The sequence below is a fragment of the Felis catus genome, chromosome F1, assembly GCF_018350175.1.
Source record: "Felis catus isolate Fca126 chromosome F1, F.catus_Fca126_mat1.0, whole genome shotgun sequence".
Taxonomy (NCBI): domain Eukaryota; kingdom Metazoa; phylum Chordata; class Mammalia; order Carnivora; family Felidae; genus Felis; species Felis catus.
In genome coordinates, this window is record NC_058384.1 from 35,341,584 (window position 1) to 35,354,808 (window position 13,225).

The 13,225-nt window shown below is 42.2% G+C and overlaps 1 protein-coding gene across 1 annotated transcript in view; it reads right to left on the reverse strand.

The window, feature by feature from the left end:
* Positions 1-216: 216 nt before the first annotated feature.
* The window catches only part of LOC101094897 (C4b-binding protein alpha chain), a 28,027-nt gene continuing 15,018 nt past the window's right edge, over positions 217-13,225 (reverse strand). The window contains exons 5-12 of the mRNA XM_006942826.5: positions 12,159-12,244; positions 11,789-11,983; positions 10,600-10,782; positions 9,729-9,929; positions 5,032-5,217; positions 1,808-1,981; positions 1,154-1,329; positions 217-631 (exon numbers count right to left, since the gene is read on the reverse strand). Of these exons, the coding sequence (XP_006942888.3) occupies positions 458-631; positions 1,154-1,329; positions 1,808-1,981; positions 5,032-5,217; positions 9,729-9,929; positions 10,600-10,782; positions 11,789-11,983; positions 12,159-12,244 (1,375 nt within the window). The 3' untranslated portion in view covers positions 217-457. The remainder of the gene's footprint in view (positions 632-1,153; positions 1,330-1,807; positions 1,982-5,031; positions 5,218-9,728; positions 9,930-10,599; positions 10,783-11,788; positions 11,984-12,158; positions 12,245-13,225) is intronic.

Consider the following 13,225-nt stretch of genomic DNA (forward strand, 5'->3'; position numbering starts at 1 on the left):
AAATAAATAAAAATAATAATAAAAAGAACCATTAAAGCCCTGGGTGATTTGTACACATGAACCTGTGTAGTGAGCGATCCCGGGAAACGCTTTGCTGTGAGCCCACATCAGTGTCCAAGGCCCTTACAGGGAAGTAATGAATTACTTTCAGCAATGGATTACTTCAGAGACCTCATTAAGAACTGAGTCCCGGCGACCACAAATAACAAAACTAAATTTGATGTGTAATTTTTTTTACTTGAAAACAAAAATGGGCACTTTGTGTCCAGAAAAGCAAAAACGTGAGCTATGAGGTGATCGATAATTGTACAGTCTCAAAGACTAAACATGAACAAATTGTCCTTTCTAGACATTTATTACCATGAATGATGGGACAAAGGGGGCAGGAGAGTGGGTAAGCTGAAGCGACCAGTGTTGTATTGAAGGCAGCACGTGTTTCTCCCTCTCTTGGGAGAAATTACGGTGGTGAGTCCATAGCAGGATCCCTTGCCTTATCTCTCTGTATTTCCAGCAGTTCAATTTCCAAAGACAATTTATACACCTCCAGGGCCATTTTCACATCTTCTGGGTTGGGGAGACACTGCATGACCTTTCTTCCTGCGAGCACGTGTCCACAGCCTTCAGGAATCACCTAAAAGAGATGTAGGTATGGAGTGGGGTTGTCAGTGTCCTTCTGACAATGACAAGACTAAGGGCTCAGGGCCAAGGCGAAGCCCAGAACTTGCAGGTGAGCAGGAAAAACAGAAAACACCTCGGGCCCCAACTTAGTCCTCCCTAGATGAATAGGGACTGGTTCTCAGACAACTTCACAAGGGGCCTCTGTGAAGACAGAGGCTGTTTCTGAGACCATCCAGAAATGGAACACAGAATATTAGATAGTCTAGGAGAAGTCAAATTGGGTCTCAGTGTTGCGGGCATCTGACACCCTCTTCTCCCTAAGGGGCTCAGGTTTTCCTATCTCCAGTGAGAGAGGAAAACTTGTCACTCCTAAGGGACCACAGTGCTTCAAGATAAAAGAGTGTTCCTTGGAGGGACTCAGGAGTGAATCCTGACAACTCAGATCTCACCATTGCTGGCTGGGACAGCGCTTGTGGAGAGGCACCATTTTTAGGGTTTGATAGGACTGGAACTTTCCTTGAACTGTGCCACTTACCCACTCACACTTGGGCACCTTGAGGTCCCAGGTTCTGCTCTCTGAGCAAGTGATGCTTTGCGGACCGACCAACTTATAGCCAGAGTCACACTGGATGCTGATATTTTCAGCTTGAACGTATTCAGTCTTATCCACGGACAGCTTTCCGTGGGCTATTTCTGGTTTCATACAGACAGCTACAAAGGAAACATGGTTTCAAGGAATCCATAAGTATAAGAAAAAGGACACGACAACAAGCTAGGATTATAAGATTTAACTATCGTGGGTGCTGTTAATTGCTTTATCTTTTATTCGGTAGCAATAATATTCCTTAGCATTTTTGTTGCGCACTGACCACATATCAGACTCGAGCTAAGCACTTTATGTGATTCTCTCAGCTCTGTGAAGGGAGGACTGTTATTAGTCCCATTTTACTAGGAAAAATTTCAGAATATTTCTTGAAAGTGGGAATCGGGCTGAGATTTATGACTGGGAGAAAGCCTGGGGAGGTTGATGTTAATGTAGCCCCTTTGTAATGTTTGCATCCGGAACACAGTAATGATTTCAAGTCAACCACATCAAATGTTTCTGTGCTGCCCCTGGCAGGAAGAAGCTGTACTCTCGGTGCTTTTGTGACATTTCCACCCACCTGACTGGAAAGGGAGCAGGAGTTACCTTTACATTGAGGGGCTGCAGGAGACCAGCCTGAAGAACTGCAAGAGAGTCGAGCTTCACCAACTAGAGTGTATCCTTTGTCACATTTATATATCGCCTCAGTACGACTGAATATACCAAATGCTTGATGTCGTTCATACTGTCCATGGTCAATGGTAGGAGGGAAATCACAGCCTCGATGGTGAGAGACAAAAATGACAGAGTATGAACTTGTAGAATGTAAAATATAGCTCACCCCAGAATCTGCGTGGTTTGTAGGAGGCTTCCTTCTGTCCTGTGATCTTCTCTGCCCATGGGATCAAGTGTCAAACCCAAGACCTGGGCTGCCCCCTTGTAAGTCTCAGGGTGAGGAACCACCATAGCCCCCTCATTAGACCATTTGACAGTCATATCCAATATCTTCAAAAGTATAATGGGAATAAACAAAACCAATGCTAGTTCCAAACTCCATATTGAGTTCTTGGTCTATGGGGTAAGACTAGTCATATCCAAGAAGTCAAATAGAAGCCATTGATTCTCCCCATTGTCTTCCCCAGGAAGGTGAGATACTATATTAAAAAATACATCATATGCCAAGGGGAAAGTGGAATGGGAAAATTGGTGCCACTCTTGAAGAACAAAAGCTACGTTCCCATCATATCGCCATTTATTTCCCCAATCTGTCTACCAGGAAAACTAGGATTCTGGGAAATTACAGTAAAGTATTGAAAACTGAACATTTTAGTCTCATTTCGCATGGGGTATCTTTGCTAAAGTAGATTTAGTTATCCTCAGGTAAATGGGGTCACTGGTTTAGCTAATGCCTTCTTTTCATCCTAATCGGAAAAAGGGGGTCAGAAACAGTTTGCATACACATGAAATGATCAAATCACACAATTGTAGTTTTAGACCTGGGTATGATTAGTCATTTACCCCTGTCATAATAGCATCTGGATACTACAACTATCTGGACATCCACATTGATCCAGTATATCAATGGCATCATGTTAATTCTACTGTATGGGCAAGAAGAAGCTAATGTGTAGATAGATAGATAGATAGATAGATAAATAGATAAGAGAGAGAGAGAGAGAGAGAGAGACAGATAGATACCTGTCCCAGTTCCTGGTGCAGACCCCTAAACGCTTGTAAATTGCTAAGTGCTGAGAACCCTAAGAACATCTTTTGTTCTACTGAGGCAACTTTCAGTGGCTCCTGGATGGGAACCGGTCACCAGAAAGACCAAGCCATGAATAAAGCATGGAATTTTTCAGCCCCACTCTCCTCTCCAAAGAAGGGGGAAACAGCGTCAATAATTGATCATGCTACAGAGGATAAGCCTCCATAAAATCTTAGGAGTACATGGTTTGGAAAGCTGCCAGGTGGGTGAACGCATCCACGTCCTGGGAAAGTGATGGATCGCAATTCACAGGGACTGAGGCTCCTGTGCTTGGGATCCTTCCAGACTTCACCCTATATATCCCTTAATTTGGCTGTTCATTGTATCCTTTGTCAGATCCTTTAATAAACTGGTTAATACAAAAGTGTTTCCCTGAGTTCTGTGAGCCACTTTGGCAAATGAATGGAACTCAAGAAGGAAGTCATGGGAACCTCCAGTTTGTAGCCAAGTTGGACAGATTTTGGTGGTAACCTGGGGACCCACTACCCACATTTGAGATCTGAAGTCAGGAGGGGCAGGGAAGTTTTGTGAGACTGAGTCTTTAAGGTGTAGCATGTGATACAATCTCCAGGTCCATACTGTTGGAACTGAGTAAATTACAGGGCATCCAGATGGTGTTGTGGAGAATTCTTTGTGTCAGAAAAAAAAAAAAAACCACACGTTTGGTCACCAGAAATGCTGTGAGTGTTCTGCGTGAGTAGTAAAAGGGACACACAAGGGAGACAGGAGGTGAAGGGAAAGACTGGGCTTTTCCATCCTTCGTAATGATGCTCCAGCATATAGAAGGTAAAGATTCAAGGGTTTGCCAGATCAGTGCAATATTTAGAGGTCCAGGGTACACGGCTTGTTAGGCTATCCCTCCAAACTAAAGTCGAACTATTATAAATGGCACACCACACCAAGGAAAAAAAGATGCACAACATGTAATAGAACTTTCCCGTTTCCAGAGGCAGGATCTTCCATACGTGGGAATACGATTCCAGCCCATGAGCTAGATGACATAAAACATAGCTGGGTTTGTGTGCAGCCCATGTTGGGATACGGCTCGGCAGCTAGTTAACTGTCAGTGAAATCGTCCTGTTGCTTGGACCTTAGGACCCTGCAGAGCCTCGTATATTGAAGGTGGCTCTAGTCGGAAAACATGCAAATGTCAATGGCATGATCACAGCATAGACCCTTGAGATCCTGAAGCAAGGCCATGCACTGCTGCAGAGAATTATGTGCTGTTGGAGACATAACTCTTGGCATGTTATTTGGTCCTGATAGGAACCGTGCCTGACATTGGGTCATGAAGTGAGCATGTGCCAAAATCACTCTTCATGAGCTTGGTCTCTCAGAACCAACAAGTTAGAAGGCCAGGCAGGGAGCAAACCGTTCGTTTATAAAGTGGAAGTCGTCATCTGGGATTGAGCATGAGCAGGACCCGATGGCACAACATCTGGCACAAAGAGGCTGCCCGGATCCTACCTGTGCCCATCCACCATTGCCCAAGTGCCTCTTTAGCTCGTGCTTATGGCTATGTGGGAGGTATCCATGATAACCAATTGACAGAACAGAGGAAACCCGAGCCTGGTTCATAGGTGTATATTTGGGGTATGTGTGTGCAAGCTAAATGGATGAACACAAAAGGAAAGGAGGAAGTTTGAGGAAGAAAGGAAGCAAATTTAGACAGATGGTTTCAAACAGGTTTGAGTGGGTATTGAACTGCAGATTAAGGCATATGGATCAGAAAGAAGGCAAGAAAAGACAAAAATACCAAGAGAAACAAGGCAATAATTGAAAAGTCCAGCTGATCTATTACATGGGGCCGATTTCCTGATTCAGAAAAGCAAAGCGAAGCAAAGCAAAGCAAAGAAGCAAGGTCAAGAGGATGGAAATAAACAACGGGGGGTGGGGGGAGGAAAGTTGGACTAGGGGGTGGGCAGTGCTCTTTAACAAATTTATCCACTCCAAAAACCGTGCAGGGTATACAAAATCTTTTAGCGAATTTCAAACCTTCCCTTAATAATCTCCATCGCTTTGATACAAAGAAACATCTAAAATAACACAAATCCAAAGCTCTTACTCTCATCACATGTTGGTGTCTTGGGATGCCAGGTGCCATCTGCTTGACATCTGGCTTCAAACTTGTATTTCTGGTAACACGTATATAAAACTGCGTCTCCATTGAAAAAATCACAGCTATTGACAGAACTAGATCTCTGTTCATTGATTTTGCCATTCTTCAGCTCTGGTGTTGGGCAACATACCTCTAAAAAATTAAAAGTGAGGCTAAAGGTTAGTAAAATCACTTCAATGGGGTTCCTATGGATAATAAGCTCGTCTCCACCTTCCGAAGATGTCACCACTGAAGAGAAATTGGAGAAACAGAGGAGGGTACCAGAGACACTTGGATCTGCTCTCCCTGCCCCTGATTGCTAAAGGACTCCAACCCAGTCATTTCCCTCCAACTAAATAATTTCATTAGGAGCCTCCAAAACGAAAAGTGGGATGAAACCTCTATGAAAATGTAAATTTTCAGAAGTATTCAAAAGCAATGACAAATGACACCCATCGCTTTGTGTTTTCACTAGGGTCACAGCATTACTAACCCCGCTAATAACTTACGCTGCCTCAGTAACAGGAGGAAAACTGTCCTTAAAAGTTTATAGCCAGGGGCGCCTGGGTGGCTCAGTCGGCTATGCGTCCGACTTCGGCTCAGGTCATGATCTCGTGGTCCGTGAGTTCGAGCCCCGCGTCGGGCTCTGTGCTGACTGCTCAGAGCCTGGAGCCCGTTTCAGATTCTGTGTCTCCCTCTCTCTCTGCCCCTCCCCTGTTCATGCTCTGTCTCTCTCTGTCTCAAAAATAAATAAACGTTAAAAAAATTAAAAAAAAAAAAGTTTATAGCCACCTGACAACTAATGCACAGAAAGACATTTAAATTCTTGCATATGGCCAGGAGTTTTCTTTTTTGATGCCAAATTTAAGAGAAAGAGCTATTAAGGTCTTTAATTTTAATGCAATAAGAGCTGATATAAAGATATAATTTCTTATTCATTAGTAGAACTACTTTAAGGTAGAACTTGATATAGTTTGAGGTAAAGAAAATATCAGAGCAAATTAAAATGTCCTATTCTTCACATGAGGAGATTGACTAGCACTACAATCGGGATCTTTTGGGCATACTCAAATACTCTCACCACTCATTTATTTATGAATTACAATAAAAATGTCCAAGATTGATATGTCTTCTAAATTATAATATTCATGTTTAGGTAATACTGTAAAAAATACTTTTAAGTATTTAAGTCATAAGTGCAATTCCACGCTGAATCAGATTGTCTGATAATTGGGATAAATACCATTTCACATCTGCTTTTTATTATTTTTAATAGTTTCTTCTTTTAAGTTTACTTATTTATCTTGAGAGACAGAGAAAATGAGTGAGGGAGCGGCAGAGCGAGAGACAGGGAGAGAGAACCCCAAGCAGGCTCCATGCTGACCGTGGGGGCTGGATCTCACAAACCATGAGATCATGACCCGAGCTGAAATCAAGAGCCGGATGCTTAACTGGCTGAGCCACCCAGGTGTCCCTCACTTCTGCTTTTTAAATGGTTAAAAAATATCCTTTATTAAAGCATTAAATCAATACGACTCTAGTGAGTAAAATAAATATGATTTTAAAGTAGGTTTTTGAACTTCCAACAAAAAAAGTCCAGGGCCAGATGGCCTCACTATTCCCAGGTGAATTCTACCAAATATTTAAAGAAGAGTTACCGTCCATTCTTCTCAAACTATTCCAGAAATAGCAGAAGGAAAACTTGCAAATGTATTCTATGGTGACAGCATTACCTTGATACCAAAATCAGAAACAAACACCACTAAAAAAGAAGACTGCAGGCCATAATCCTAATGAACACAGATGCAAAAATCCTCAACAAAATATTAACAAACCAAACTCACCAATACATTAACAGGACCGTTCAATATAAACCAGTGAGACTGATACCAGGGATGGGAGTGTGGTTCAATATTTGCAAGTCAATGAATGTGATACATCAAATTAACAAGAGGCAAAACATGTTTAAAAGCATATAATCATTTCAAAAGATGTAGAAAAAGCATTTGACAAAACACAACATCCATTCGTGACAAAAAAAAGTGTCCACAAAGTGGGTTTAAAGGAAACATCTCAAAATAAGGTCACCTGAAAAACCCATGGTTTTTCATCACAATGATCATGGCGAAAAACTGAAATCTTTTCCTGTGAGACCAAGAACAAGACAAAGATGCCCACTCTTGCCACTTTTATTCAACATAGGACTGGAAGTCCTAGCTGTAGCAATCAGACAAGAAGAAATAAGAAGCATCCAGATTGATAAGGAAGAAGTAAAACTGTCACTATTTGCATATGACATGATACTATATATAGAAAATCCTAAAGGCTCCTCCAAAAAACTGGTAGCACTAATAAATTCAGAACAACTGCAGGACGCAAAATCAATACATAGAAATCTATCGTGTCTCAGGGCCCTGGGTGGCTCAGTCGGTTAAGTGTCCAACTCTTCATTTCATCTCAGGTCACGATCTCACAGTTGTGAGTGCAAGCCCTGCATTGGGCTCTGTGCTTTTTTTTTTTTTTAATTTTTTTTTTCAACGTTTATTTATTTTTGGGACAGAGAGAGACAGAGCATGAACGGGGGAGGGGCAGAGAGAGAGGGAGACACAGAATTGGAAACAGGCTCCAGGCTCTGAGCCATCAGCCCAGAGCCTGACGCGGGGCTCGAACTCACGGACGGCGAGATCGTGACCTGGCTGAAGTCGGACGCTTAACCGACTGCGCCACCCAGGTGCCCCAGGCTCTGCGCTTTCAACGTGCAGCCTGCTTGGGATTCTTTCTCTCTCTCCCTCTCTCTCTCTGTCCCCCTCTGCTCTCAGTCTCTCTCTCTCTCTCTCTTTCAAAATAAACAAATAAAAGCTTTAAAAAAAGAAATCTATTCAGTTTCCATATACTAACAGCCAAGTAGCAGAAAGAGAAATTAAGAAATTAGTCCCATTTACAATTGTACTAAGAAGAATAAGATGCCTAGGAATACATTTAACCAAGGAAGTGAAAGACCTATACTCTGAAAACAATACGGCATTGTTGAAAGAAATTGAAGATGACACAAACAAAAGGAGAGATATGCCATGCTCGCGGATTGGAAGAATTAATATTCTTAAAATGTTCATACCACCCAAAACAATCTATGGATTTAATGCAGTGTCTGTCAAAATACCAACAGTGTTTTTCACAGGACTAGAACCAATAATCCTAAAATCTATATGGAACCATAAAGACCTCTAATAGTTAAAATAATCCTTAGGAAGAGCAAAGTTGGAAGTAACACAACCCCAGCTCTTAAGACATACTACAAAGCTGTAGTAATTAAAAATGTCTGGTATTGGGGCGCCTGGGTGGCGCAGTCGGTTAAGCGTCCGACTTCAGCCAGGTCATGATCTCGCGGTCCGCGAGTTCGAGCCCCGCGTCAGGCTCTGGGCTGATGGCTCAGAGCCTGGAGCCTGTTTCCGATTCTGTGTCTCCCTCTCTCTCTGCCCCTCCCCCGTTCATGCTCTGTCTCTCTCTGTCCCAAAAATAAATAAATGTTGAAAAAAAAAATTTTTTTTTTTAAATGTCTGGTACTAGGACAAAAATAGACACACAGACCACTAGAATAGAATAGAGGGCGCCAAAGTGAACCCATGCTTATATAAACAACTAATCTGTGACAAAGGAGGCAAGAATATACAATGGGGAAAGCACAATAGTTTCAATAAATGAGTATTGGGAAGACTAGACAGCTACGTGCGAAAGAATGAAGCTGGACCCCTGTCTTACACCATATACAAAAATAAACTCAAAATGGACTAACGACCTGAATGTGAGACCCAAAACCATAAAACTCCTAAAAGAAAGCGTGGGCATTAATCTCTTGGACATTAGCGTCGGCAACATTTTTATGGATCTATCGCTTCCAAGCAAGGGAAGCAAAAGCAAAAATAAATTGTTGGTGCTATGCCAAAATAAAAGGCTTTTGCACAGTGAAGGAATCCCTCGACACAGCAAAAAGGCAACCTACTGAGTGGAAGAAGGTATTTGTAAACGATGCATTCAGTAAGGGGTTAATATCCCAAATATATAAAGAACTTCTCAAACTCAACACTGAAAAATCAAATAATCTGATTAAAAATGCCTGAATTGGCATTTTCCTAAGGAAAATATACAGATGGCCAACAGACACATGAAAAGTTGTTGTTCAACATCACTAATCATCAGGGAAATGAAATTAACCACAGTGAGATATCACCTCGACCCTGTCAGATTGATTGGTAGCAAAAGAACAAAAACTAGCAGGTGTTGGCTAGGATGGGAAGCGGGCTCCAGGCTCCGAGCCGTCAGCCCAGAGCCCGACGTGAGATCATGACCTGGGCCGAAGTTGGACGCTTAACCCACTGAGCCACCCAGGCGCCCCCCCATTTGATTTTGAACGAGGATACGGAAAGGTTATAATTCTCAGTTCCTCCAAGACTTGCATGATCCCTCCTGACAATAACACTGCACTATTCTGTTGAATTATTATAATTCTCAATTTCTCTTGAAAGATAAAATTTCCTCCATTTAAGGTAAAAAAAAAAAAAGAAAAGAAAAGAAAAGAAAAGAAAAGAAAAGAAAAGAAAAGAAAAGAAATACTAGCCCAGGTTGGGCATTTAATATACAAAAAGATTTAAAAAGCAGAAACTCACCCTTACACTCTATGTACGGGGTCCAAGTCAAGTTTTCCTGACATATCACAGTCGTAGGCTCATCTGAAATAGGTTTATAGCCATCACGGCACCTGTATTTCAGCATAGTTCCAATAGGATAAACTCCCTGTTTTGTTGGCATCTGGTAGTTATACATCTCCCAAGAGGTATGTGGGATGTCTGGTAAGCCAAGACAACTATCTGCTCATCAAAGAAGAACAAGGGGGAAGCGATGCCGTTACTCGGGATGCAACCGTGATCATCGACTAGCCTGTTCTACCAAAGGATGCCATGTGTTCATTCAGTCAGGAACTATCTTGCCCTGGCTGATGGATCAGCCACACCAGAAAACAGACTAGCACCAAGTTATCGTTATTAGTATTAACGTAATTCTTAGTGACTCACATAAGTTTATAATTGCAGAGTGTCAGATTCATGGTTAGGCCATATAATCCTTTTGTGGAAGTTAGGAAAAGGCATTCCCCCCCCTCCACACGGGACACTTTATTATTATCTTTCAAATCAGTTATCATAATGTAATGATTTTTTTTTGGAACAAAACTATTTTCTACTAACTGCAAGAGAATTGTTGAACGAAATATACTAATCTACAATGTTAATGTCTCCCTTTAGGGTTGGAGAGTCCACAACCCGCGCAACTCTTTGTGGCAGCATTTTGTGGTTATAGACGACCTTGCCCAGTGGACTCTAATCATTTTTTTCCCAATAACTACAAGACAAAGACAGTCATTGATCTAAATTTAAATTTTCACAGTGGGGCAAGTGGGTCTAGGCATACAAGTATGCCCTCACCAGCATTTCTGGGTAATTTAGATGGAAACATTGAAATCCTTTCATGGCCCGTACTTACTGAGCTCACAAGTGGGAGGAGGAGGGTCCCAGTTGTTATCTTCTCCACAGTGGATTAAACTGCTTCCTTTGAGAATAAAACCTCTATTGCAGTCAAACACCATGGAGTCTTTATAAGTATAGTGGGGTCCAAATCCCAAGATGATTTTTCCATTTTGAATCTCCGGCTTAGGACAAGTGACTTCTAAAGAATCACAAGAAGAGACAAGTGGGTCATAAGAGAGAAATGGCAATGAAGATATTACTGTTGTTGTTAATCCTGTGTCAACTATAACACAAAAGCCTAATAACACTATATGTCAAGCGGACCCATAGAGAACATTTTTTAAACGTTTATTTATTATTTTGGGGAGAGAGAGACAGAGAGCAAGCAGGAGAGGGGCAGAGAGAGGGGGAGACACAGAATCTGAAGCAGGCTGCAGGCTCCGAGCTGTCAGCACAGAGCCCGACGTGGGGCTCGAACTCTCGGACCGTGAGATCGTGACCTGAGCCGAAATCAAGACTCAGACACTTAACCAACTGAGCCACCCAGGCGCCCCCAAGGCTCTTTTTAAAAGCCAGGGCATGATTTACTTTTCTCTCTTCACCCACTGAACAGATGTTGAAAGCACATGTTGATGTGGAAATACCACAAGATCAAAGCTGCTAAGTTTGTTGCTAAATTACCACCTAGACTCCAGCTGCCCTGGAGTCTCCTGGACACTCAGCAGACTGAGTGTGAATGAAAACCAACCTTTACTTTGCAAAGCCAATGAGATATTGGTGCTGTTTGTCACTGCACAATGGTACATCATACATAAGTACCAGTTGAGAGAATACATGCATACATCATGGCAATAATTAGTCTTGTCATCATTCCATTTCCCCCAACAAATTCACCTTCCAAGCCAAATTCGCCTTCCAAATCACAATGCATCATTGTGACTTAGCTTTTTTTTTTTAAGTTTTTTAAAATTATTTTGAGAGAGAGAGAGAGTACGCATGAGCTCGAATGGGGCAGAGAGAGAGGGAGAGAACCTCCAGCAGGCTCCATGCTCAGGGCGGAGGCTGATGAGAGGCTCCATGTAGGGTTCGATGTGGAGGAGAGGGGCTCGATCTCATGACCCCGAGATCACAACCTGAGCCACTGTCAAGGGTCAGATGCTTACCCAACTGAGCCCCCCCCCTCCACCCCAGGCACTGTGACTTACTTTTACAAGTAGGAGGACTTGGGCTCCAGACGCCTGTTTTTTTATTTTTCACTGTGCAAGAAATGGAGGCTTTGCCTAAGAGCGAGAAGTTGGGGTCACAGCTGTAGGTGACAGAGGAGCCATATGTATAGAAATCTTCATCTCCACCGTTGTGCTTCCCATTACTGATGGCTGGAGGAGGATCGCACTTGGCGACTGGGATGAGTGAATGAAGAGAAAGAAATCATCAGGGAAGGTATCCTTGCAAATCTAAACTTCATGATGCAGCTTTTAATGGCGGGTAGAAGACGCAGCAAAGATACACGGGAGTTTTAGTACCGAACATGGTTGATGTAGGTTTGTGGTCAAGTCAGAAAAAGTCTTTACTTACTTATACATTGTGGGAGAGGATGACTCCAATCAACTCCTCTATCTTGGATCTCACAATGACTAGTGGCTGAGCCAACTAAAACGTATCTGAATAAGAGAGGGCCAAAGATTGTAATGAAATTCCTCTGACTCTAAATGAAGCTGGACAAAGGGGTCTAAATACGTTAACAGGTTACGCAATATTAAACAGTGAAGAAACAATATTTTCTAAACAGCACTTCCCACCGAGCACTCCGTTCAGTAGAACTTATCACCGCAGTGAGATGTGTGTGTTCGTTCATTCATTCTTTTATTCTGGAATCTGTTGGCGGGCAGCGACTATCTGTCAGGCATGGGGTTTATCCCGAGCTCAAACGGGACAATGTAGGGTAAAAGGCTCATACGAGTGTGTTCCGAAGTGTTTTGTAGATGTCGGTACCAGCCAGGTTACTGGCCCCAAACTTTCCTGTCCTTGGACAGGCAGCCTCCCTCTGATTTACAGGTGCTTACCCTCTCCAATACACCATTAGCTCTCTGTTCACGATCCCCATTTTTATAGCTCTTGACAAGTTCTAAGCTTTCTTCAGTTTGTCTTACTGCCCTCTGTATATTATGGTAACAGAAAGAAAAAGCACTGTTAGTATGTCTTAAAATTGTGCTATCATCAAGGAATAAATGTACACTCTGATTGAAGATTAATGCAAATGGGACCTCCAGTTGGCTTTATTTAATAATAAATAATAATACGTAATAATCCTAGTTGGATTTATTTAATAATGACTTAAAGAAAAACTAATCTTTTAATAAGATAAGAGACACTGAGATGTAAGCATTTCCTCATTTTGAAACTTCTTAAAAATGTACATTTTCCAAACTACTCAGGAAACCAAGTGAAAAGTGTGGTTTCCAGCTATTCCAATAGGAACACTTTAGTGTTCCGACAGCACTTGCGTTGTGAATCTTCTCACTTTCTGTCTTGGGAGCCATAAGGGATAAATAAGGATACATGTGAGAAGACCAAACTAAAGGGAGCAACGACATTAGAGGAAAATGTTAAGCACAGATAGCAAGCAAAGGAGAATCAACACA